The sequence below is a fragment of the Gouania willdenowi genome, chromosome 21 (assembly GCF_900634775.1).
Source record: "Gouania willdenowi chromosome 21, fGouWil2.1, whole genome shotgun sequence".
NCBI classification, from domain to species: domain Eukaryota; kingdom Metazoa; phylum Chordata; class Actinopteri; order Blenniiformes; family Gobiesocidae; genus Gouania; species Gouania willdenowi.
Genome location: NC_041064.1, coordinates 12,344,530 through 12,369,328, shown reverse-complemented (window position 1 = coordinate 12,369,328; position 24,799 = coordinate 12,344,530). Strand labels below are relative to the sequence as shown.

Genomic DNA, 24,799 nt, shown 5'->3' with positions numbered 1-24,799 from the left:
GGCTTCAGCGTCAACTCTTGTAGCGCCATTTTCTGTCTTGTAAACTCCTTTCCTCTCCCTCTGAGCTCTGCCCGTCTCGGGTGATCTCTCATCTAAAGGTGCGCTGCTGCCACCTACATGTCACCAGTTGGTCACTACATCATTGTACAAGTTAGATATTCACCGGAGAGCTTCGTCACACAGTCTCCTAGCAACCCCAGCCGAAAAACACAATTGACGTCTATAGACGTGAATGGCACTTAATGAGTTAATGACAGCCTTCATGACACCTTATTCATGCTAATGACAGCGTAATGTCAGCCTTATGTATAAAACTTCAAGTAAATTGTTACTATTATTTTTTTGAGACTTTAAGTTAGTTTGTTTATTGTTCCCCTCCACTTCACATGCCAACGTACATCATTATTGTTGCACTTTAGTTTCACGTTACATTTTGTTCCTGGTCACAAATCTAATGAAGTCTAATAATTTAATGCTCTTTTAATTTTTTAGGCTGGTCATTATTGCTTGCTTTGTTTGTAAGTGTTTTATTTAGTGTTAATGATCATTATTGTCAATGAAGAAATGTTTTAAAGAAGATTGGCCTGATAATGAAAATCTCCTCCTGTTTGTGGCGCCCAACATGCCATACCTCCATTCCCCACCAGGAGGCCACGCCACACACTTTGAGGACCACTGCCCTAAAGCACAATATGGTGAACATTAGTGTATCTGTATAGAAAAGCATGTTTAATCTGGTCATTTTCTCTCACTCCTCGCTGTAGTTGCTGCCAACCTTCAAAAGATGGTGGACGACCCCGCTACCTACAAAGTCATGACCTTTAAGCTGGTGAGTGTTTCTGTGATTGATGGCTGACAACGGGCGGCCAGAGCTCGTAATGCCAGATATCGTCCAGCAACAAACTTTGTTTGATAGAGGAAAAAAAAACACAGAAAAGCTTCAGCATAAGTTAAAATCTTTCTGAGAATTTGACATCCTGACATAGAGGAATAAGAGACACTGAATGTCAAGCACAGGATTATTTCCCAAAACAGAATGAAAATTAGGAAATAGACACAAAATAATGTACAATATCCACACAATATGGACATAAATGACAGTAATTGATCTTAAACACTTCAGTAGCACATTACAATATAAATCAGTTTTATTCCACAGAGATGGAGCCGCGTGCGTGTGTCATTCTTTTACAATCATACAACATACATTACTTTGCAGCTGCTTAACCAGCATGTAAAGTACTTCCTGTCAATACAATCCATCACATTAATTCAAAACACAGCTCTAAAATAAAAAAACCTTAATTTGAAATTGATTTATACAATCATAGTTCATATTTGGTTATTGTTAGTGTATAAAGGGTTATTGGTCATTTTATTCTATTCAAACCATGTGGATTTGTTGGGTTTTTTCTTTTTTCCTAAGAATTTTATATTTTGATAGCGCTTCGAGATGACTATTGTTGTAATTTTCGCTATATAAATACAGTTGAATAGAACTGAAACAAATTCAATTATAGATATACCTGTGATTCCACCAATATGACTAAACACAGGCTCTATTATTGGACGAGACAGCTGGGACAAATGTCTAAAATGATGAATCATTTATTTAACAGACTCTTATTTTAATTCAAACTGCACTGCACGCCCTCAGGGAGCATTTTACAGTTCATTATCTTATTGAAGTAAAGTAATATAAAAAAAGTTGCTGAGTGCGTTCCCTGGGTGAAGTGGAGAGCCATGAGAGGGACGCACATTCACACCAAGGCCAACAGCATGAGAGAGGGCTAGTTCTATTACATAGAAAGGGTGAGGGATAAATTAAGCTATTGTCATATTAAGAAAGTTGAAGGGCATTTAAATTTGTTGGTGTCAGATTAAAAGATAAAAATGAATAGCTGAGGGTTTTGAACGACAGCTTTGCATAACTCTAAGGTTTTATAACAATATTTTCTCACCAGTGGCACTAATACTGTAGAAAGGATTAAATTGAAATCTATTTTTTTTACATCCCTGGTTAATATTTAATTGTCATTTAGTTATAAACTTCATCCCTTTATCTTTAAATTTGGCTTTGAGAAAAATAATCAATGACAAAGAAGAATGTAGTCGTTTTAATTACTTTCCAAATGTTAGAAAACACTCGTTTATATTCTCATTTGTTGTAGACGACAGTGTTGTAGATAACATTTCACTTTTTTTTTAGCTTTAATATTCCAAAGAGTATTTAATCAAAGTTAGTGTTTAGTGACATTGAAGAACGATGTAATTTTGTGTAAAAACACCAAACTGCTTAATGACCTCCGATTTGGACAATAAAGACAAAATTGCATCGGTCCCTCCAATTTGAGGAGAGAAAATCAATTGTTGTTTATGGACTTGTGTAGTAAACAACATCTGTGCTCCGGGTCACTTTATTCCACAGTGACCTTTCTGCCGTGTTTGTCATGTCAGCAGCGACGAGCGTTGAAGGTGAACTGGTCCCAGGAGAGAAGGCTGAGCTCTGTGTGGACATACGAGCAAGGCTTGATCTCAGACCTGCTGCTCAGCTCTCCTATTAAACACAATGAGACTCTATTCAGTCCCTGTGGGGGGACTTTGGTATTAGATTTGCTTAATGACAAGTTACCGGGGCAGTGCAGCTGAACCCAAGGATCATGAATTATCAGCCCCGCGACGAAAACAAACCATAACGGCATATTCTCAAGATTTACAAGGCCAGTGGCATCGTGGCACTTTAATGACTGATCTGAATAAGAGAGAACGCTCTCCTGCTGGTCGGCTCTGGGCTTGTTCCTAAAACACCAATTTGAATCAACCAGTGGGTCCACGCCCACATTAATACCCAGAACCTAAAGAAATGTCTGATTGGAAACCAAAACAGTCATTTGTTCCTACCAACATACTTAGTGGGTGTTAAATAGTCTAGGTCAGACATAGGCAACCGACGGCCCAGGGGCCATATGCGGCCGTCGGTCTAATTTTGTGCGGCCCCCAAAGTAAATGCATAAAATAAAACAATAAATTAAACAGACAAAATGACTGATAATCACATAAAAAGGCAACAAAAATATACCAAACCACTTCAAAAACACCAAATAGACTTTACAAAAAAATACAGTGATACAAATATGTTCTAAATGACAACAAATATACGCAAACAACTAAAAAATATACAACAAAATAAAAACATAAAAAATGACAATAAAAATATACAACAAAATAAAAACATAAAAAATGACAATAAAAATATACAACAAAAATGCACAAAAAGCAATAAAAACAAAGAAAACGACAACGAAACGATACAAATACGATTTAAAAAAAAAAAAAAAAACACAAAAAGGACATACAGAACAATTAATACACAAAATAACAAAAATAAGAATCTGCGAACCTCGACAAAAAGTAAAAAATGACAGAAACATACAATGACAACAAAAATACTTAAAATGATTTTCAGGGCCTATGCTACGAATCTAGAAGTATATCCTGGATTAATCTAGGTTAGTAGGCTTGACCTAACCAAAAGTTGTTCGTCAGACAGAAGCTGTCCTACAAAGGTCGATCACAACAAGTTGAGTTAAGCGCGTTGATTTCAGTCTGGTTAACCGGCGCGCTCTAGTGACAGAGGCGGATATTACAGCGTCTGACCAATCACATGGAGGAACTGTAGAACGTCACAAATGAGAAATAATTCTTTAAAAATATGGAGAAATAAAATACATAATTCATACTAAAAACAACACTGTTGCTGCAGTAAAAGCAGCCTACATCATAAGGTGGAATGTATTTATGTTATATTATCTACAGTACTGAGGCTCTTTGCATCGCCACTGAATACATGAATGAATGAATGAATTGAGTGAAAGCGCCCGATGCACGCAGGCTTTATCAGCTGACTTATTTCATTGATCTGTTTCCTAACAGATGTCATCGGTGAAATGAAAGTATTGCAGATCAGATCCACACAGTGACGTGTTCACACATCACCTTTTATTAGACCGCTCCCTTTCTAAGAGATCTGATTGGTCAGGAGGCGGGACTTTACCACTCGCTAAGATCCTAGCCAGAGAAAAACCTGCTAGCGAGCAGGCTAGTCGTTCAGCATAAGTTTCCATGGTGATTTAGCTCGTAAAACTCTAGCGAGCTTTGTAGTCCAGCACACACTGATTTAATCCCGTAAGTTAGTGCAATAAGAGGTATTCTAGATTCGTAACATACCCCCTAAAAACCCACAAAGTGAGAACAAAAACACACACCAACAAAAACACAATTAATGTATTAATGCTCACATCGCTCATTATTCTAAATGCTGACATGAATATTGATAATGTGGCCCTCAGATACGACAATCACAAAATTAAGGCAAGAAATGATCTCAAAACTCTTGATCATAAGGTGTTGTGAGAAGAAATGCATCGTCAGAGCAAGCTGTTAACTGTTAATCTCTTTATGGTCAAATCAATGGACTGCAGGCATCTGATACGATGCGGGCTCAGGAGGTTCAGTGAGGTCAGCCACTGATGTCTGGCGATAAGGCCTCGTATTTAAAGCTCTAATTAATCACAAAAGTGCTGAATGGAAGTATTGTCAGGCTGTGCACTTCAGTCGACTACTTTCACACCTGGCGTTGGAAGCCATGCTGTCGTTGACCTCCATGCTGCTGTTTGGACACTGTATTAAACCGCTGCCTCAAAGTCAACTGCTTGTATCTATGGTAACAGCACGTTCTACTTGATATAGAACTATTATTTAATATGGTTAGATTTGATTTACCTTTTAAAAAAAGGAACAGAGGTTGATCGGTCTTGTTTGGCAATGTCCCAGCATCAATGTTTGCACAATCCTAAATGCTGTGGAAGTGATTTCATGGATCCTTCTCTGTGGTTTCCAACAGCTATTTGCAGGCTTTAGCATTCTTTCAACTAACTGGTTCAATATTACCAGCAAAGAAATATCAAACTTAGTATTTTTCTGATGCATTAAGCACGTTTAAAATAGAGAATCACCTAATTAGAAATCAGACAATGCTGTGTCTGCGCAGCACAAACCACCAGACACACATTATTAAAGGAGCAGAAGTTTACACTTTAGATTCTCTCATGTAGATGTTTCCATCCTGATTTAGGATGGAGCTTTTGTTTTTAAGTGATTATATTTGTGGTTTATGCCATTATTTAGTTTCCAGACCTCTAAACTGATACTATCGCTGTGTTTGAAATCTCATACTATACTACTCATGTTAGTATGTAGTGGGTTCACATTAGATAGTATGGAAAGATTGAGTAAGTGAGAAATACCTGGATGTACTGTATACTATATTGGGACATTTTTGAAGTATGCAGGGTGGGCACACGAGTCATACTGAACTGCCCCATGATGCATTACGAGCAGAACGTAACAGACTAAGTTTACCTCCGTACTGAGATGTACCCGTTTAAAACATCACATCTGTCGACCATCGATAAACAAATTGACCAATGATAAAAAAAAATGATTGTCATGATCAGATTGCTAATTTATATGAATCCAACAGCGTATTATTGTAAAGTTACATTAGGTTAACTGTTATTTATTGGAGAATAAACTATTCCTATTTGTATTGACATTGCTGTATGAAACACTATTACTTTACTCAAGTTGTTGTCTGAGATTGTCACTCATTGCCACTCACTCAGCTACTGAGAAGTAGTAAAAATCACAGCGGTACTAGCAAAAATTAATTTTCCGCGAGTGCGCGTTCTCATAATCGATCTCAGTACGAGGTAAACTCAGTCCGTGACACCGGCTTCAAGCTAAAAGCCAAACATTTCTTTTTCAAAACAAAAGCATCTCTTCTTGCCTTCCATTCATTTGTTTTTTAACACTTTTGAAAATAGGGCTCTTGTTTTGAAGTTAACCAGAGGTTTTTGTCAGTAGCACAATGATGGGTCTCCAAAATGTCAGCATGAAATGTGTGTCTGCCATTTTTATGGATCAAATGACCACATGTTGATATTCTACTTGGTCACTTTCTCGCTTAAAATGCTTTCAGAACTTTCAAAGGTGGGGAATCAACGGAGATATGTAGTCTCAGTGTCATTTAGATTTTTGTTGTTGGAAATGCATCTTGGGAAACTTGGAAGTATACTTCAGCGGGAACTTGTCATCATCCTAATCCCCCTAACCGTACCTGAAGTATATAGTAGACTGTAAATACTCAGAGTTTGTAGTACGGAATATGTCATTTCAAACACAGCTCATGTTGTTCCCTACAGTGGGAAAATAACGCTAGTGCTGCAGCCTTACTCAAGTGCATGTAACACACACACACACACACACACACACACGTGCACACACACACACACACACACACACACACACACACACACACACACACACACACACACAGTAGGAGTAATACGAGAAGAAAACTGGTTTGCACTCTTTTTATTTTGTTTGTGTATTTATTTAATTAATTCAATACATTTCAAACCGATCTTTTTTTCTCCTCCACATTGATTAAAAAAAAAAAAAAGAAAAACATGAATTAAAAGCAGCAGAAAGCAGTATAAATGTAAAACATCTGAACGTGACTCACATTTTAAATGAACCAAGGTTGATATAAAATACATGGTAACACTTTCTACATAATGGCTGACATGACACCTGTCATTAGCATGAATAAGGTGTCATGAACGCTGTCATTAAGGGTAGTTTGTTACCCTAAAAACCCCTAACCCAACTAGATCCCTCCATCTGACCCAAAAAATGCCAACAGTGCAATCTCAAATACAGTTGTGACGAGCTTTGGTCTTCACTGAATAGTCACTCGGGTTCTTATATTTTACCGTCCTGATCTTGCTGATGATGCGTGTAAATTAACCCTCAGTTGGTCTTCCCAGGCTTCCAGCTGTGATGACACAGAGACCCCAGATGAGGTGAAGCTGATCGGCTTTGCGCAGCTCAGCATTAGCTGATGCTCCATCCATTCCTGAAGCAGATGAGCCAGTTCAGGCCAGAGAAGCACACATCCACTTCCTGCAAGCTCTCCCTACGCCCTCCTTTGAGCCTGGACCAAAGGCTCCAATCCTCCACTGCCCTCCCCCTTCTCCTCTTTAGCTGACCTTCCTGCTCACTGCCCCTGACTTTTAACATTAATGACATTCCACCGCCCAGCTCTCTCACACACACACACACACACACACACACCGGGATCACTTATACGCAGCCCAGGAACCTAACGCTGTACTCAGGTGGTGAAGGAGGGTGATTAAGATGTAGCTTTGAATGTGTTATTTATTCCTTTTTGTACATCACAGTAACTCTGTGTTAGCCCCCCCGTCTCTTGCTGTTTTGTTGCCACACAACGTAAAACAGATTTGCTCCCAAGCCTACTCATTTGTGAAGTCCCTCCCCCTCATTGTTGGTGTCTGAATGCAGAGAATTTAGTTCATTTATGTAGAAAAGCACATTTTCACAACAACATGATGATTGTCTGAAAAGACAGCAAATTGTATTTCTGTGTCAAGACCTGTCCCATGTGAGCAAGACTAGAGAGCAGTGTGTGCGCGCGTACGTGTGTGAGGGTGAAAGAAGATGTGAATTTAAATGAGATCTGGATGCTACTGTGTATAAGTTGCTGCTCTTAACAGTGTTACTGCTAGAGGTGCCTTGTTCATTTCTCTGTGCCTGAGAAAGGAATCAGTGAGTGAGGCCACACAAGGAAGTTGGTTACATTTCACCAATGTATTACTCCATTTCAAGTCGGGTTTTGCACTTTTGGGCCGAATGTGCGCTCGCTGATAAGCAGAGGCTTAGCCCCGTTAAAACCATTGACGTGTTCTCACCATCAGACCAAACAAAGCACAGCCCGTTGTGGTCGATGGGTTTTCAGGACGCCTGGCGAACCGACAGAAGCAAAGCTGTTTCCTTCTGTCGCTCCGTCCTGCTGCACTACAAAACTTCTCGCCCCACATACATGTAGTAGTAGTAGTGACTCGACTGTACTGTATCTAATGTATCATTCTGAGGATGAAACCAAATGACCAAACTACTGAATGAATGTTGTTCGTCCAAACGGCTCCTTTTGCTCAAAACCATTCTTGAGGTATTCAGGTGGTAAATATTAACCTCGAATAAATCTTTTATTTTATGAAGTAATTTATTGTTTTTTTTTATGTACAGTATGTGTAACATTACAGTATATTACTCACGGTCCCTCTGTGTAATCAGCTGATGTCAACTCTCTGAGGAGGAGGAGCAAGAAATAAAGAACTATACCATTATTTAAGATGAAATCATGTGCTGCATTTAATTCTGCCTGCAACGTTTTTATTTATTCATCCACCTTAACACAGTTGTGGCCAAATATATTTTCTACTACGAACCATAACTTCATCTTTTGAATTTCTGCCTATAATGTTTTATTTTTTCTAGCCAGGGAACATTAAATGAATAAACTACAAATTGTGATTATAAATATTTATTCATTAAATTTAAAAGATACATTTTTCATAATAAATGAATAATTATTGACAGTTTAAGTTAAGTTTTGGTGAATTCATGTTTTCTTTCAGCCAAAATGTACCAAACCTAATGTTCAACGAGATCAACAGTTTGTTTTTGCCTGCGTGACAGAGGAGGCAGGAAGTAAAGAAAATCTGGTTTAATTTAATGAAAACTCAAACTTAGTACAAAAAACTGACCAACAAACATACTAAAGTAGGATTTCACAATCCGATATTGATATAGAATATTGGTTTGATGTCAGGAAAAATAAACGATTATCGGATGCATCTAAAGTCTCTAATATGTTTGGATTTATTGACGTTATTTTCCAAGGTCCTTTAATTAATTTATTTATTATGCAACTGTAGAATAATCTTATTTCTAAGGTTGAAATGTATGTAACCCATTGGTTAATAATAAATGGGTCAGTTTTTCCTCATACCTACAGTTGCTGACTCATGTTCTCCGTTTGAATAAATAACACTATATGAAACCATTTCAAACATTCCACACTACAAAATAAATAAAGCTATGTATGATCCATGCTGATATAGTACCAGTATTGACATCAGTATCAGCCAATACTCAAGATGGCATTATCAGAATCGTATTGAAAGTTAAAAAGTATTACCAGGACACCCCTGGTACTAAACGCTGATTTAAAAAAAACAAACTAAAACCAACAAATTGAGAGGAACTGGAGCGCTAGCAACATATAGTGATCTGATAGACACTCTTAAATAGTGAGGGAGCACAATCAGGAAGTGAGGCATCCCTGAGTGAAAACTGCTCTTACATTACATATTGACAAGACGGGGTGTGAGGACAGACGGGAACCCATTACTCACAGACAATAGATGACTAAAAAATGGAAACTAAAAGCACATGCTAGCAAAAAACTAACTTTCTGCTAGCATGGATATTTTTTTTTAGCTGTTTTTCCTTGGTTTTAAATGCAGGTATATTAAGATAATCCTGGGGAGAGTAGTTTTGAATCTGATTTATGAACTGATATCATGTAAAATCATGAATTGTAGTTTTAAATATGTCATTTAAATCCATTAAGCTGAAAAACCTCTGACTTTCCTCAACCGCTCGACTTCCATTCAACCAAAATTGTGTTTTTCTGTCAGAGAGCTGATAACATAAGGAATTCCCCTGCAAAACCTTGAGAAAGACAAGTCTGAGTCACGTTCTAATGGAAAACAAAACTAGATATACCTAACTATGTATCAGGTAATCCCTTTTTTCAACCCACCATGGTCGTGCATTGTTAATGATGATCGTGTCAAGCTTCACACAACAATCTGATGCTTTGTTTTCTGACCTTTACATTCACGAAACATCCAAACCTCCATCTACCCGAGCTGTATTATTCAGTCTGCAGTATCAGACTGCTGGTTTCAAAGATCTTAACAAATTGAGACAGAAAAAAAAACGTCCATAACAATGTGTAGTTTCAATACAAGTTGGCCCTGGGCAAGATCTCTTCTCCCAGCTTCTAAAATGTCAACACTTGCACGAAACGGCAAACTGCAAATAGACACAAGCAAAACAAGGCAACTTGGTTAAATCAGTAGTATGATTTTTAATTATTCAAGTATTTGTTTTTTAATGTAAAAAACATACAATATATAACAACAACCCATCGTGGGTTTGATGTGTTCACAGTAAATGTCACGTTAGCTGATAGTTATACAAAATGTCTAAAAAGTCGCCATAAAAGCCGCCTTATGGGAACAAACATTTGTTTCATTGATGCTAGTAGCAGGGCTTATACATCCATATTTGCAACAGGCTTAGCTACAATTAAAACTGATGTCTCGACATGATACAGTTTCATCTGACGTGTGGGCGAGGGAGGAAAGGCATCTATCACCACCAGCAGCAGCAGCTCCAGCGCTAACAAACGCCTGCTGGAGCCCAGCGCGCAAATGACCTCACGAACCAAACCGTCACGGCGGTAAAACAAACAGCATGGACGGGGAAACCAAAAAAATCCACTATTTGGCTTCTTCAGACACGAGAGGCAGAGAATTGATGACTGTGCGTAAACAAAATTGATTCAGTGATTTAAATGTAACTAAAGTAAACGACGCCGTCGTCGGCTCCTTCTTTGGCAAAAATCAATTCATGTAATATTAGTTATTAAGAAGATCAATATGTGTAGCGTTGAAGCTTGTGCGGCTGTAATGTTTCACAGAGGTAAACACTGTTTAGAAAGATTTACTCCTGCAGTAAGTTATCTTATGTCTCGTTCATCACCATGTTTCTACTGGTGCACATTCGTCTCTGTATTCCACTGTTTCCATTATAACAGCACAGACCATTAAAGGTAGCGAATCATTTCAATGTGTGCATAAATATGTTGTTAATACAAAATCAATTGTTGTCTACTTATTAGAGCCAAATATCAACTGGTGTCGCTATTCCAGACATTAATATGCGTGGCAAAGGCCTAAAGCCGTGTAATGTGATGAGAGCGAAAACAAAGGCGATACTGGTTGAGTTTGAAAAGAACAGATTACAGATGATGTCAGTGGTGTGCAATGGTTTTTGGTTCATGACCCCATCAGGTTTGTTACACTGTGTAACAAACACACAGTCGTGAGGATTAATGCACAAAGTGACCAGACTTTCATACTACATTTTATTATTTATTTTATTTTCTTTATACTGCATTTTATTGAACTAAATTTATATTTGAGAGACTGAACTACAGTTGTTTTAGATTGTGTGTTGTGCAGGGATGGGATCAATTATAATTGGTAATTTATTACAATTATGACATACTGTAATATTTGTAACCAAATTTGGAAAAATATGTACTGTCTTCATATATTTTAATTCTATAAAAAGTGTCATTTACAATGTACATAAACACAAACCAACAGATGAAAAACAAGTTTGATGATAGATAATATTTTGTGGTGTATTTTACAGCTAGTTTAAGACATGGGTCAAAACTCACCCGTTGTCATAAGAGATGCTAACAGAAAGCTAACACAAGAGGAATGTCACGTTTTATGGGGTTAATCAATAAAGGCTCAGTAGTTGTAATTATTTTTTTGTAATTGAGAACATAATTGTAATTCACTTTCAGGGGGGGAAAAAAAAATTGTAATTTCATTTGTAAGTGGAAAAAATGAAAGTAATTGAGTTGTAATTGAACATGAATGATTGGCAGATGTAATTGTAATTGAAAAATGTAATTGTAATTGTAATTTGAGAAAAAAAAAGATAATTAAAAAAATATGAATCAGTAACTATTATTTTTTTTTTATCAATAATAGACATTTCAAGTGACCCCATTTAAATTTCAGACGACCTCACATGGGATCACGACCCCCAGGTTGAAAAACGCTAGATTACATTATCCTTAAAGTAGTCGTGTGCAATGTTTGGGTTTTTTTGAAAGTTTGTGATACATTTAAAATACTAAAAAAAAAAAAAAAACCCTAAAGATGTGCACTGCATTAGATGTTCTGCATAAGGCAATGTATTGAAATACATGTAAGTGTGTTACTGTGAGATCAAAGTGTTGTGTTCACATGCCCAGACCTGGTCGGTGCCTTGCTCAGGGACTCGTTGGCAAAGTGCGACGTAACGTTTACAGGTTGTTTTTGAATGACAAAGTGTCACGGCTTGTTCGGTCAAACAATTTAATGCTGATCGACTTTATGACGAGAGTTTTACATGAATTAAGCCTAGATTGCGTGAACAATTGACATTTAATGACAACACGGAATTATCATTATGCATGATAATACTTTTACAAGCCTCATGCATTCATTAGCAATCATGAGGTGTAATCAGCGGAGTAGCAGTAGATGATTGTTAATGAACACGTTGAAATACCTCGCAGCAGCAGCATCTACATTGTCATCTATGAATGAAGGCAAAATGAGGAGGTAAAAATATAGGAAACACTTTACTTGAGGTTTTACACATGTGACATGACACTTGTCATTAGCATTAATAAAATGTTATGGAGGCTGTCGTTAAGTGTCGTTCATTACCCTAACCCTAACCTTTTGTTAGGTTAACCCAGTGATTCTCAAAGCTTTTGGCTCAAGTACCCCCTTTCTATAATTTCTTAATCCAAGTACCCCCTTTGTCTGACTGCAACATTTTACTCAGAATACTATAAAAAACAACCATAGAGCATAATGATGGGATGCACGAGTGATAACACATTTTAAAGAATCTCATTTTTTTTAAACAAGTGGAACGAAACAGTATTTAATGCAGTGGTTCCCAACATTTTTTGGGATTGTGACCCCATTTTAATATCAACAATTTCTGGCGACCCCAAAGACTTTTTTTTATTCTAGAATTAGAATCAGATCAAAACATTTGTATTTATTTATTTATTTATTTATTTTTTACTGCATTTTAGTTGAACCAGATTAGAAATACAGTTGTTTAAGATTCTACTCCTACTCTTGTTTTTAACACACATTAAAAAACAGTGTGTGTTGTTTTAAAATTGAAAATGAGAATAATATTTAAAACATTTCAAAAAACAAAAAAAGAAATTTCAGACAACCCCATTTAAACTGCAGAATATATTTATTTCTATAGTTTTTATCATTTCTGGTCATATCACGCCTAAGGTGGAACCAAGACTGAGAATGTATTTGTTGATTTTCCACTCTCTCTTAACCCTAACCCATATCCCTAACACATAACCATAACCCCAACCCATAACCCTAACACATAACCCATATCCCATAACCCATAACCCCAACCCATAACCCTAACACATAACCCATATCCCTAACACATAACCATAACCATAACCCTAACACAACCCATAACCCTAACCCATATCCCTAACCCATATCCCTAACACATAACCCATAACCCATAACCCATATCCCTAACACATAACCCATAACTTTAACACATAACCCATAACCCTAACCCATAACCTTAACCCTAACCCTACTTAACCCCACTAGATCCCTCCACCTAACCCCAAAAATGCCAACATACATTGGTTCTAAAGGTTCCATAATTTAGCAAACAAAACTCAATGACACCTTATTGATCCTAATGACAGATAATGACAGCATAACATCAGCCTTATGTATAAAACTTTAAGTAAAGTGTGACCAAATTATATATTGGATGTTAGTTGTTTGTTGGGTCGTCCTCATGTCCTCTAACATCTTAAGTGCTTCTTACTGGACATGTCATTCCAAATACGGTGCATCTCCTCTGGGGAAATCTGGTGGACGGTGATAACTCTCCTGTATCTGCACAGACTGTAGGCCATTTTCCAGTGATTGAAACCACTGTTCTGATAAGGATGTATGCCTAGCTTGCGCAAACACATCCCCACATACACATCCTCCAAGTGCAAAAGTCTGGTGTGTAATGAAGTCTTGTAAATCAGCTCGGCGACATCTGCTGAGAAGACGTAGCCTGTGCCCGAGCAGAAAGGAGGATATCTGCTGTCGGGGTACATGTCTCTGGGCATGTACCACTTACTGCGCATGTCCCTGATGGGGCCTCCGTTGATCACATAGCCAGTGAAATATCTCCTTTTTGGTTTGGTGGTGGGCTTCAGGAGCTTGTGGATCAGGTTGTCCATGTTGATGAAGATGTCGCTGTCTGTCTTCATGACGTACTGAGCGTTAGGGCAGAAGGTGGCCACCCAGCGCATTCCCATCATGGTCTTCAGGGTGAGATTATGATAGGAATCGATGAAGTTTTCCACCACGATGTCGTGAAAAATTTGACTCTCCTGCTCCACCATCTGGTTGAGGACAGAGTCCGTGTTCCTGCCGAGCAGAAAGATGGTGAGGATCTGGATGTCGGCGAAGGTGCTCTCGTCGCCCCAGGTTTCGCGGATCGCTTGCCGCGCGTCAAACTCCTTGTGCGTGGTGCTGATGAGGATGACCAGGAAAGGCGCGACGCTCTCACACTTCTTGGGCTCGTTGATGAGAAACTCGAAGGCATGCGGGTTGAGAGGTCGGGTGCGGATGTTGGTGAAGGTGGTGATGTTTTTCTGAGGTTTCACAGTCTTCCGTATAGGCACAGACATGTGGCCGACGTAGGACGACGTCGGGCGAGATATGCTCAAGTACCACAGAGCGCTCGCCCAGCAGACCACGGTCAGCAGGTATAAACATGACACTTTTGAAGGCATTATGATGCATTTAGGTGCGTTGGGTAGAGCTGGATTTTACAAAGCTTTCTGTCCATCGGTAATGTTTCACCCAGCGAGGCAGCATTAAGCTGCTTGGGTGGACAGTTTGACATCAAGCGTGAGTGAGTAATGACTTCAGAGAGAAGGGGCGCTCGCTGGAATTTATAAAGCACTTGAAATTTCTAAGGACGTCCAGTTCCTCCAGGCAACATTGCTGTTTCTCCATTTACATCTAAGAGAGAAAAAGACATAAAAACTCATTAGTAAGAATACACAAGCACCTCCGAACCAAGTAACTCTTCAGTTTAAAACTGAACAGAACAGACCAATGAACACGACACATTCTACTGAATTTAATACAGATTACAAACAATGAAATGTAGGTGAGGTCACATGATTATTAATGATATTATGCTTTAAAAATTACAAAATAAATAAATACATAAAATATGATAACAAAATGAAAAAAAAATAACAACAATGATCTACCTTAATAACAATCTATGACCCAAACAAATGTAAATGTTGAATTCTCAGGTATTTTTGTAACTAGAATATCTCTGTTAAATGGTTATTAAATATTATTAATCATATTTATAATATGTTTTTGATGGTAATTTCATACCGTTAAATGGTATGAAAAATATCATCAAAAATGTAAATTCAAAAGAAGAAATGAGAATAGAAAATGTGCTTTTATTATGATTATAAACAGGTAATAAAAAAGCCACCAATTTTTAATTGTGCATAGTTGGGTACAATGTGGGATAAATGTATCGCCTTGAAAACACATGCACACACAGCCCAGGAAGAAAACGCCAACCCATTGAAAATAAGTCCATGACCTAGTTAAGGGTCCCGACCCATAGGTGGAGAATCCTAGTTATAAACCATTTCCCTTTCTTTTTTTTTTACTTATTTCATGCAAAAAGATGTGCACAGTACAGAAAATACTGACAAGTTTCAAGCGAAGACAGCAAAACGTGCCAATATTTAGATATAATGAGAGACAGTTGTTACTCAGGTTATGGCTATTGTTGTTGTTGTGATGTGAATCATTAAAACAGTAAATTACAAACTCAAGTATTTAAAACCCACTCTATATGGGTCCCATCCCCCGAATTATTTTTTGTTATCCTTTAGGGCTTGGTAAAAAAAATCGATTTAATCGATTTATCAAATTTGTTGATAAAAACAATTTTTAATTTGCAAATTTGAGTAAAAAAAAAATCTATATATATATATATATATATATATAGTTTTTTTTTTCCACCACAGTTTTTTTGGTGTGCCACAGGCATGTTTAATGTTTTATTTGCACTATGCTGAGATGCTAAGGGAAAAGTTGAATATTATTTTTAATTGTAATGTTATATCATGTTATAAAATATGTAGATATCTGATTTCTCAATCAGAAAATTGAAGCCACTGTGAAGTTGCTGTGGCACTTTTGCTTAAACCTGGGTTAAAGTTTGAAATAGTTGAATGACAGAGCCTCATTTACTTTTTTATTTTGGGATTGTTCTATGCATTTTCACTCTTGAGGACAATCAGCAATAAAGTTGCACATTTGACAATATATCTGACGTCTGTAGTCATTTTTAAGTGCATTAAAAAAAATAAAAAATCCAAATTTTTCTTTTAAAAATCTGAGATTTTTTTTTAAACAAAATGGCCTTGCCCTATTTTCCTTTCATTGTGAAGAAGTAAAGGAGCAATATTTTTTATTTGATGTTCTAACAGTAACTCGTCCATAATAACCATGTTATCTACCTTGTAAGTAACACGTGGCAGCATTTCCATGTGAAGACTCTGTGGGATCAGAAGAGCAGAAAAATGCTCGGTGAAACTCAAAATAGAGTGAACAGCTGGTCAAAAATAAATTAATACTTAATATCTCTCATGTTGGACTTGTCTTTTATTTTGAAATAAACTTTTCTTTTGACAGGCATGCTGTGAAATGTATGTTACAGAGGAAAATATACAGATTTATGTTTTAAAAAAGATTATATACATGTGTTTTCAACAGCTATTTTAGAAAGAATGAATTTGGTTGGTTGAATTCTAAAAAAAAAAAACTGGGTCACGATTTAATGACCGTGGTAAAATGTGGGTCCCAAGGTGAGACCAGTTGAGAACCACTGGTTTAGATCATAGAGAAGCTGGATAACAGCATCTCCTATGGGAGGTTCACTTCTACAGTATATTTCTATTCCATCTGTCACTTACGCAGATTTTCGCATCACAATGAAATGTCATTAGGGTGTGCCTGAGTAGTACTTTATTATCTAAAATCGATTCTGTCTCCTGACTGTTGAAGCTATTGGTGTTTACTGCAAAAATCAGCAAAGCAGAGCTGATTTGAATTTGTATTAAATACAAAGTGCAATTACTTACAGCGTGTATCCCCAAACAGAAGCAGAAGTAATCTATGATTTATTGTTTGGAAAGGAGACATTTACATAGATCTGTGTCTTTCACTCTGGGGCTCCACAGCAGCAGAAAAAACACACAAAGCTCTTTAATAAAAGTGGCAAAACCTTCCCTCCACAAAACTACCTGCTAACTGATGTCTGTTGGTGTTTGTTTTGCCCAAAAGTTTGAGTAAATATTACAGGAGATGAAAAATCAATGTGTTTATCAACAGTTTATTGAGTAAACTTCATCAAACGCAGGTTTGTTTTCCATCAACTCAACATTGGAATTGTTTGCCACTGGGTTAATAACACTGGGAATACAAACAGCAATCCCAGCACAGGATGCATGCTGCAGCTGACACGACTACTACTGAGATAATATTAATAATACTTAAAACAAAGCACCAGTTTAAAAAGTGTTTTAAGTCATATATCATGAGTAAGTATAAGGAAGAAGAGCAACAATTTTACCTTGGACAGCAAAAGGTTATAAAATATATTAATACTTACTCAATAAACATATATATTGTGATAAAGAGCATTATAAATTTTAATATTGCCACACTATATTTTGTATCTAAATCTTAATTGATGAAATTTGTGTAGTAAATTATTATATAGTCATGTACATGCATGTATATGTATTAGGGATGTAACAATATCTACAGTAAATCGTAACCTCACGGTGCGATAATTATTGCAATATTGTGGGAAAACTCATCGTTTTATATATACATATATCTACGTATATCAGAATGATGACCACTGAGAACTTCGTCTGTTCACTATTTTGACTGTATTTATTGTGATACTTTTGCATTCATGGCATTATAAACTGAATACTGCCTACGTACAGATACAGATTATTTAACTAAAGTGCAAATATTCAAATTGAGTCAGGAACAGCCTAGTAACATCTAATAATAATAATAATAATAACAATAATAATAATAAAACAAAACAGCCTGTGACAAAGTGAGTCTTAAACTCCACTTGTCCCTGTAGTTAAACAGCACACACTCTGTTCCACATACACATTTACAAAACTACATTCATCCTTACCTGCTCCATGTGGCACCTAAAAGGGGAGTGCTGTCAACATTTGCTGGTTTTATACTCCAGACTGGTGAGGTCATTGGTGACCTCACCAGGAGCTACGCCCAGTAAGGGGATGGGCCAATGGGTGGGCCTGAGAATAAAAGGCAGGTGTGTGCTTTGTTCAGGGTTTTTTGGTCCATTTGTGCTTGGTCTTTGGAGGAAGACACATCATGGTACCAGCACTCTGTAAATGTTTGGGAGGCACTGTAAATAAAATGGACAGATTTTGCAACTTCCTGCCTGAGATGTCTCTTCATTCACTTTAAATAACCATTGAAAGCCACACTACCTCACACAGCCAATGAAATGAAAGTAGTGCAAACTTATGTATATGTGTATATATGTATGTATGTACTGTATGTGTGTAGAATATATACTGAATGTGTATTGTAAAAATAGTAATATTAGTTTCCTAAAAGTTTTTAGTTATGATATTATCTAGACAGTCTTGTGTCGTTTTTTTGTGATGTGTGAATAATCTTCACACTTATGGCTGATCAGTTGGAAAATTGAGTGTCGTTTGGTCTGTTTTTTGTTCACATTTACACCAAAACAGCATTAAATGGAGGTTATTTTCTTAGTTTTTCTTAGAGTTCATAAATTTAGCTATACTTGGAGTGTGAGCATTTTTTTTAAATTTTGAATTGAATTAAAAAAAAAAATTGTACATTTTGACAAATCTTTTATTTTATACAGATGCCTTTATGTATACTTATACTTACTTGTACTTGCACTTGAGTACAATTTGAATGAAGTAACAGTACTTCTACTGAAGTAGAATCTATCAGTAGTCCTTAGACCTCTGTTTATGAAACATAACAAATCCAGGGAGAGTTCATTTGGCCATACAATCTGTGAGGAAATTACCTCAGGTGGGATTTTTTTTTTTTTACTAATCAATAAAAATCCAAAATTTGTCCAAAACTCCAGTATAGGAACGTGCTTGTTATGTCTTCTCACTTCCTGAGAATAAATGGCTTGAAAAAACATATGAAGCTGCTTTTTTTTTTTTTTTTTTTTATAAACCAAAGGGAAGTAAGAGATGTCAGCGTGTCTCACTGTGACATTGTTCTAAACAGCACTGCCTCATGTACTGATGGGCCACAGCTTAAAGATGCCAGCATGCTAGTACTGTTGCAACTGTCAAACTGAATGGAAAATGAACCTCGAGTGGTGACGAAGACGGCATCCATCATGCATTATTTAAAGCTTTTTTTTCGTTCTTTACCGTGGTGATAGGAAAAGAGCAGGAATAAATGTCGTTTGCTTTTGAAGCGCATGGCAACCTGTTATAAAAAAGTTGTAGGTAAATGTAAATGAACTCAGCCTGAGTAGTGAACAACAGTTTAATCTTAACAATCCTAATGAGACCGTGTGTGTAATTAAAGGCTTTCTGCTCTGCTGCGTCTTTGCGGAGAAAGCGCAAACAGGTAAGACTGATTGCATGAGGAGCACAAATCCCCTTTGTACACCTCAGGTCTTTTCAATCCGGATTTAAGTGGTTCATGCTAAACTAGGGACTTTCCATTATTCATATGCATGAAAAAAAAGTCCTGCAAAAAGGCGACAGCAGACTTGCTGTTTTAACTACTGCCACCTACTGGCATTGAAGAGTATTTAAATTACTCTTTTTTTCATTACGTTGTGATCTCCAGATGCCTGACGACATAGGGACCAACATTTACTTCCTTATCAAAGGTGCATTGCTCAAAAAAGCATTAGACCACACCTCCTTTTAGGGCCACCATCTCAAGTTTAAAGTCTTGTAAATTAGTGGTGGGTGGATCGATCCCAAAATATCGGTTGTATTGATATTAGCATTTGTATTAGATGATGAAAGAATCAATACACTAGTTCCATTTTCTCTCCTTCATGCAACTAGATTATTTACAGAACAATAATTTAACTTTAAGATGTACATAACCGTGTACGAAATGAGTAGAGACACGTACCATAATGTAACGTAATGTAACGTAACGTAATGTAACATAGGTAAAAAAAAAAAACTAACGATAGACTGGCGCCCTGTCCAGGGTGTACCCCCGCCTAGCGCCCAGTGTGAGCCGGAAATAGGCACCAGGGTCTGAAAATGGATGGATGGATGAAATTGAAACAAATATATTGAATAATGTGGCTCAAACTTGATTAAATATAATCACCATTTTGTGTTAAATTTGCAATACATACTGAAGGATTACATACAAGTTTAAGACTTGTGTTATTATTTCACCTTTGCCGATGCCCAGAGAAATGTGGAAATATTATTATATTTTTCTATCATAGTTTTCACCTCTACCTCCAAGAAGATTTTCTCTTTTAAATGATAATCTTTTGCACTTTGTTAATTTAAGAAAAAACCCACACCTAAAAAATGTTTGGGAGAAAATTTGCTTTGTTACTGTTCAATGAAGTTTATCATGATAATAAAGCATTTTGTCATCACCTATAAACTTTTAACCTGGCAAGAGCCAGATTGATGTGTAGCCCCTCCCTCTAACTCGAGTTCTCCACATCGATCTTGGTCTGTGTCTGTTGAATCCTTTCAGATGCAGGGAGGGACATGAACAGAATGCTTGAAGCTGATTGGGCGAAGCGCCTGTCCACCATGATTTGTTTTAGCCACACGGTAACAAATGATGATGTCGTCATCAGCATGCGCCGCAGAGATGCTGCTACAACAACAAGGCTCTGCTGATGAAAACTTTCTTTTGGGATAGTAATGCTGCGGTCATTATGTCGTTGAGGGACTTTTGCCATTTTTGCAACTCGAGTATGCAAGTTAATGGCACGTGACCCATCATCCTGCGTCGACATCTTTCTATTTTGATTCGGGACTAGTTCTTCTTCCCCACAACTGTGCAGGCGCCAGTTTTGCTTCGGCGCTTCTGCCTTCGTCACACCCGGATATCCCGCCCTAAACCACAACACTGCCTCATGATTGGTTCTAATTGGTTATGTTCGGTTTCAAAAGGTAAAGGCGGGAACAGCACAAGATGGATTCTCCTGGTGTTTAAGAACACCAGGAGAATCCATCTTACAGGCAAGGTTAATAAATGCTGCCCATGTTAAAAAAAAAAAACTAATTGTAAAACCACCTGAAGGTCAACAGTTTGATGAAACATCAAAAAGTATCAGACGGGATTGGTATTGGTGATATTGGTCCTGTATTTACTTGGTATCAGATCAATACCAAATCTTACAGTATTGCCCAAGTCTATTATTAATAAAAATGTGTTCTGCTGTGAAACTAGGAGCCTGAGTGTGGTCAAGCTTTAGCGACTCACTGAACAAAGCCCAGACATACACTTTCAAACTACAGAGCCATTATTTCAATCAGTCTTTGTAATTTAAGATGTCACACTGTTCGTAATACAATCTCCTACTTAGAGTCTGGAGAGGGCTGGTGATTGGCTGAAAGTAAGGAGAAACATAGAATGTTCTAAGAAGGGGCAACAGGAGCAAAGACGATTGGTGCATTGAGAAGCTTTACGAGATGAAGTTATTCCCTGAGACGAGGAGAGGAATGATAGGAGGGGATAGTTATGCTATACGACAGAGAGTCCATTTATCATAGTCATTATATAGCACAAGGTAAACTTGTATGAGGGCCAGAGTAGAAAGGGGACATTCATCAACACATGGCATGTCTTTCTCCAAGCGTCTGACTCGTGTGTTTGGTCGAATATTTCTTTAAAAAAAAAAAAAAAAGGCTTGGATGCACTCTTCAGCACAGAACTAAAAATAATTTGATTCATGGCCCTGTGACTATCTGCAGACAGGTCTCTAAAGTGTGTCTCAATAACAATGACTCTGAGCTAATGGGTTGCCAGATTCAATTAACTGGTTCATATGAAACTGGAGCACCGAGGGCCAAAAATTCAAATCAATCACCTTGGTTTTTATTTGACAGAGGGCTTTTACTTTTATTAACTAATAGCTTTCATTTGCACATGATTTAAAATCACATAATAATTGGTCTGGATTAGAGAAATATCAGCTTTGTAGATGAGAGTTCATTGTTAATCTGTGAAAAACATTGTGAATTTCTGCGATGAGTAAAAAAAATAAATATGTATTCATATTTTTTTTTTAGCCACTCTTTCTTTATGGTTGCCATGGCTACACTTATTAAAATGAATGTGGATAATAAGTTCTCAGAGAAAGTACAATATGTATGATCAAGTGAAATTATTGGGAAATGAATCATCTCAATATTATGGAAGCTATTATGTATAATGCATAGTGTGAGCCTGCTTCGTCAGGACAGACATTGATTGGAAAGAAAACGTCTGCAGGTGAAAAAGGCCCAAAGCATATTTGACATTTAGCAGGTAAAGTGGATCATAGCTCAACCCTGATATTCATCCCCATGGTTTAAAGTTCTGTGCTGCAAGGGTGGATTATGGGTTAGAGTGGATAAGATAAATACGAGCAGCACACACAACAAGTTAAAGATGTCTGAAACACACGACATGTCTAACTGAAGGCAAGCACGCTGTGGTGTAAAACTATAGGAAAAATGATATTGCAACAGATTAGCATATACATATCATACAATTAGATAATGATGTATTTCAGGGAAGCCGTTTGTTTATTTTCTCCATAAAAACAAATGAGGCAATAGGAATAAAAACTCCTGTTTATGTTGATTTGTGATTAAATATTAGAACAAGAGAACTCAGAGTGCCCAAACCTCTGCCAAACGACAATTATCCTTTTTGCCAAACCTTGGCAGTTATCTAGATCAGTGGTTCTCACTGTTTTTGGCTCAAGTACCCCCTTTCTCTTAATTTTTAATTCAAGTACCCCCTTTTATCCGACGTCAACATTTTGCTAAATGGATCATAATGATGGAATGAATGTGTGATAACACACATTTGAAAGAACCCCATTGCAAACAAGTAGAGTGAAACAGTATTTCGTGCCTCCTGAATAGGTTTATTTATATAGTTTTTTTTTATTTCTGGTCATCTTCCACCTGGTGTGGGACCAAGACTGACCTTTGTATTTTCAGTTCATGTTCTGATCAATTATCATTATTACAATTATCATTTTTAACTAAAAATAAACATTACAAAAGCCCATATTTTTTATGTTTTCGTCTCTCAAGTACCCCCTATATTTTTTTTATTAAACTGACTTGGTGACAGTCCAATATGTAAATTATGTCAACATTCAACATCTGAGAAGGTTAAATATCTTTTACAACTGCTATACATGCTTTGTTCTTACAACAAATCCTTTTTTTTTTAATTGAATTTATTATATTGCTGTTTTGTTTGTTAATTTTCCACTTTCTCTATCTTAAGTCTGATAAAATCCGATATTCGTTTTCTGGCTGATATCAGACCAATATCCAAGATCAATATTGGATCAGGACGCCTCTACTGCTAATAGACAAACAAACAAACATATATTAGCCGGTGAAAAAATGACATTACATATAACCACTGCATAACTTTTCTTTGCAATCCAACACACAGAGAAACACAATCACATACATATTCATGCACAGATTGTAAAGCTACCCTCAGTCTTCCAGTTGTGAGACACTGATTCTATTGAACATCCTCAAACTGTGGCTAAATTATATATATAGTGAAAGCAAAACAATGAACAACTGCTCAGATGTTTCTAAATTGCACGAGAAGGTGAATGCAAAATTTTCACGGTCCCCGTCCAATGTTGTTGTTGAGTTCCCTATTGAGTGAAAGTGGGTTTTTAATTAGAAGCGTTAATTGTTCATTTGCATGCCATCCTCTTCAGGCTCTTCCACTCTTGTGGGACTCAACTGTCGTTAATATCAAGGCAGCGGATTAAGCCTTCAAAGGGATTTAGCGTCAGTCATTGAAACAACGGAAGATTTATGAATTATTAACAGTGCCAAAGATAATAAATTCATTTTTAGGTTTCATATATTTCAATATAACAGACAAGCGCTGCCTTTACAGGTTAAAGAGTGACAGAGGTGCTTTTGGCTTGATGCTTATCTTACTTCTATGTCATCAGAGAATAAATGCGCCCACCTTTAATAGGCTTCCTGCACCAAATGCATACAGCACACATCATGGAAAACGCCTTTATATTAGTTAAAGACAAATACCTCTTTTGATGAAGAAAATACTTGTTATTGTTTTAGAACATAAACATATCTGTGTCAGTGCAGAGCTGCACTTAAATCTTAAATTGCCTTAACGATGACTTGCAAAAAGCTTTTCCTGTATGGATTCAGGGCTAAGAGTTTCTGAGGTAACACGAGCGTAGCTGATGGATATTTGATCCCGCAGTGCAGAAAGCTAGCGTGGTAAAACTACATGTATCATTATGGTATGGAATTTATTGCAATAGTTCCCAATTAAAGTGAACATATTTGACCAAAATAAGATTTAATTTAACACCATAGAAACAAGAGAAACAAAAAACAAGAGACCAATAGTCAGAAACAGTAGGTGTTAGAAAAATTGACCCATTTGTTATAAATCACGGGGGTATATACATTTAAACATGAGAATTTTACATAAATAAATCAGAAGACCTCGAAAAATAAACTAAATAAACACAATTCAATAAAAACAATATTGATTACGTTGGAGATTTATGCAGGCTGATAAATCCGATACTTGGTGTTCTT

At 36.9% G+C, this 24,799-nt stretch overlaps 2 protein-coding genes across 5 annotated transcripts in view; one reads left to right on the top strand and one right to left on the bottom strand.

Annotated features, from left to right (window-relative positions):
• stk39 (serine threonine kinase 39) overlaps positions 1-8,278 on the top strand; it is a 37,081-nt gene extending 28,803 nt beyond the window's left edge. For both annotated transcript variants that reach the window (XM_028435991.1, XM_028435992.1), the window contains exons 17-18: positions 765-829; positions 6,891-8,278. In XM_028435991.1, the coding sequence (XP_028291792.1) occupies positions 765-829; positions 6,891-6,965 (140 nt within the window). In that variant the 3' untranslated portion in view covers positions 6,966-8,278. The remainder of the gene's footprint in view (positions 1-764; positions 830-6,890) is intronic.
• A 5,238-nt stretch (positions 8,279-13,516) lies between these two features.
• Positions 13,517-24,799, bottom strand: part of b3galt1b (UDP-Gal:betaGlcNAc beta 1,3-galactosyltransferase, polypeptide 1b) — a 51,221-nt gene continuing 39,938 nt past the window's right edge. Inside the window, exons 1-3 of one of the 3 annotated variants that reach the window (XM_028436956.1) lie at positions 18,133-18,146; positions 16,427-16,465; positions 13,517-14,885 (exon numbers count right to left, since the gene is read on the bottom strand). In XM_028436956.1, the coding sequence (XP_028292757.1) occupies positions 13,664-14,653 (990 nt within the window). In that variant the 5' untranslated portion in view covers positions 14,654-14,885; positions 16,427-16,465; positions 18,133-18,146 and the 3' untranslated portion in view covers positions 13,517-13,663. Of the gene's footprint in view, positions 14,886-16,426; positions 16,466-18,132; positions 18,147-24,799 lie in introns of those variants that run through there. The other 2 variants (XM_028436955.1, XM_028436957.1) reach the window with 2 other exon arrangements.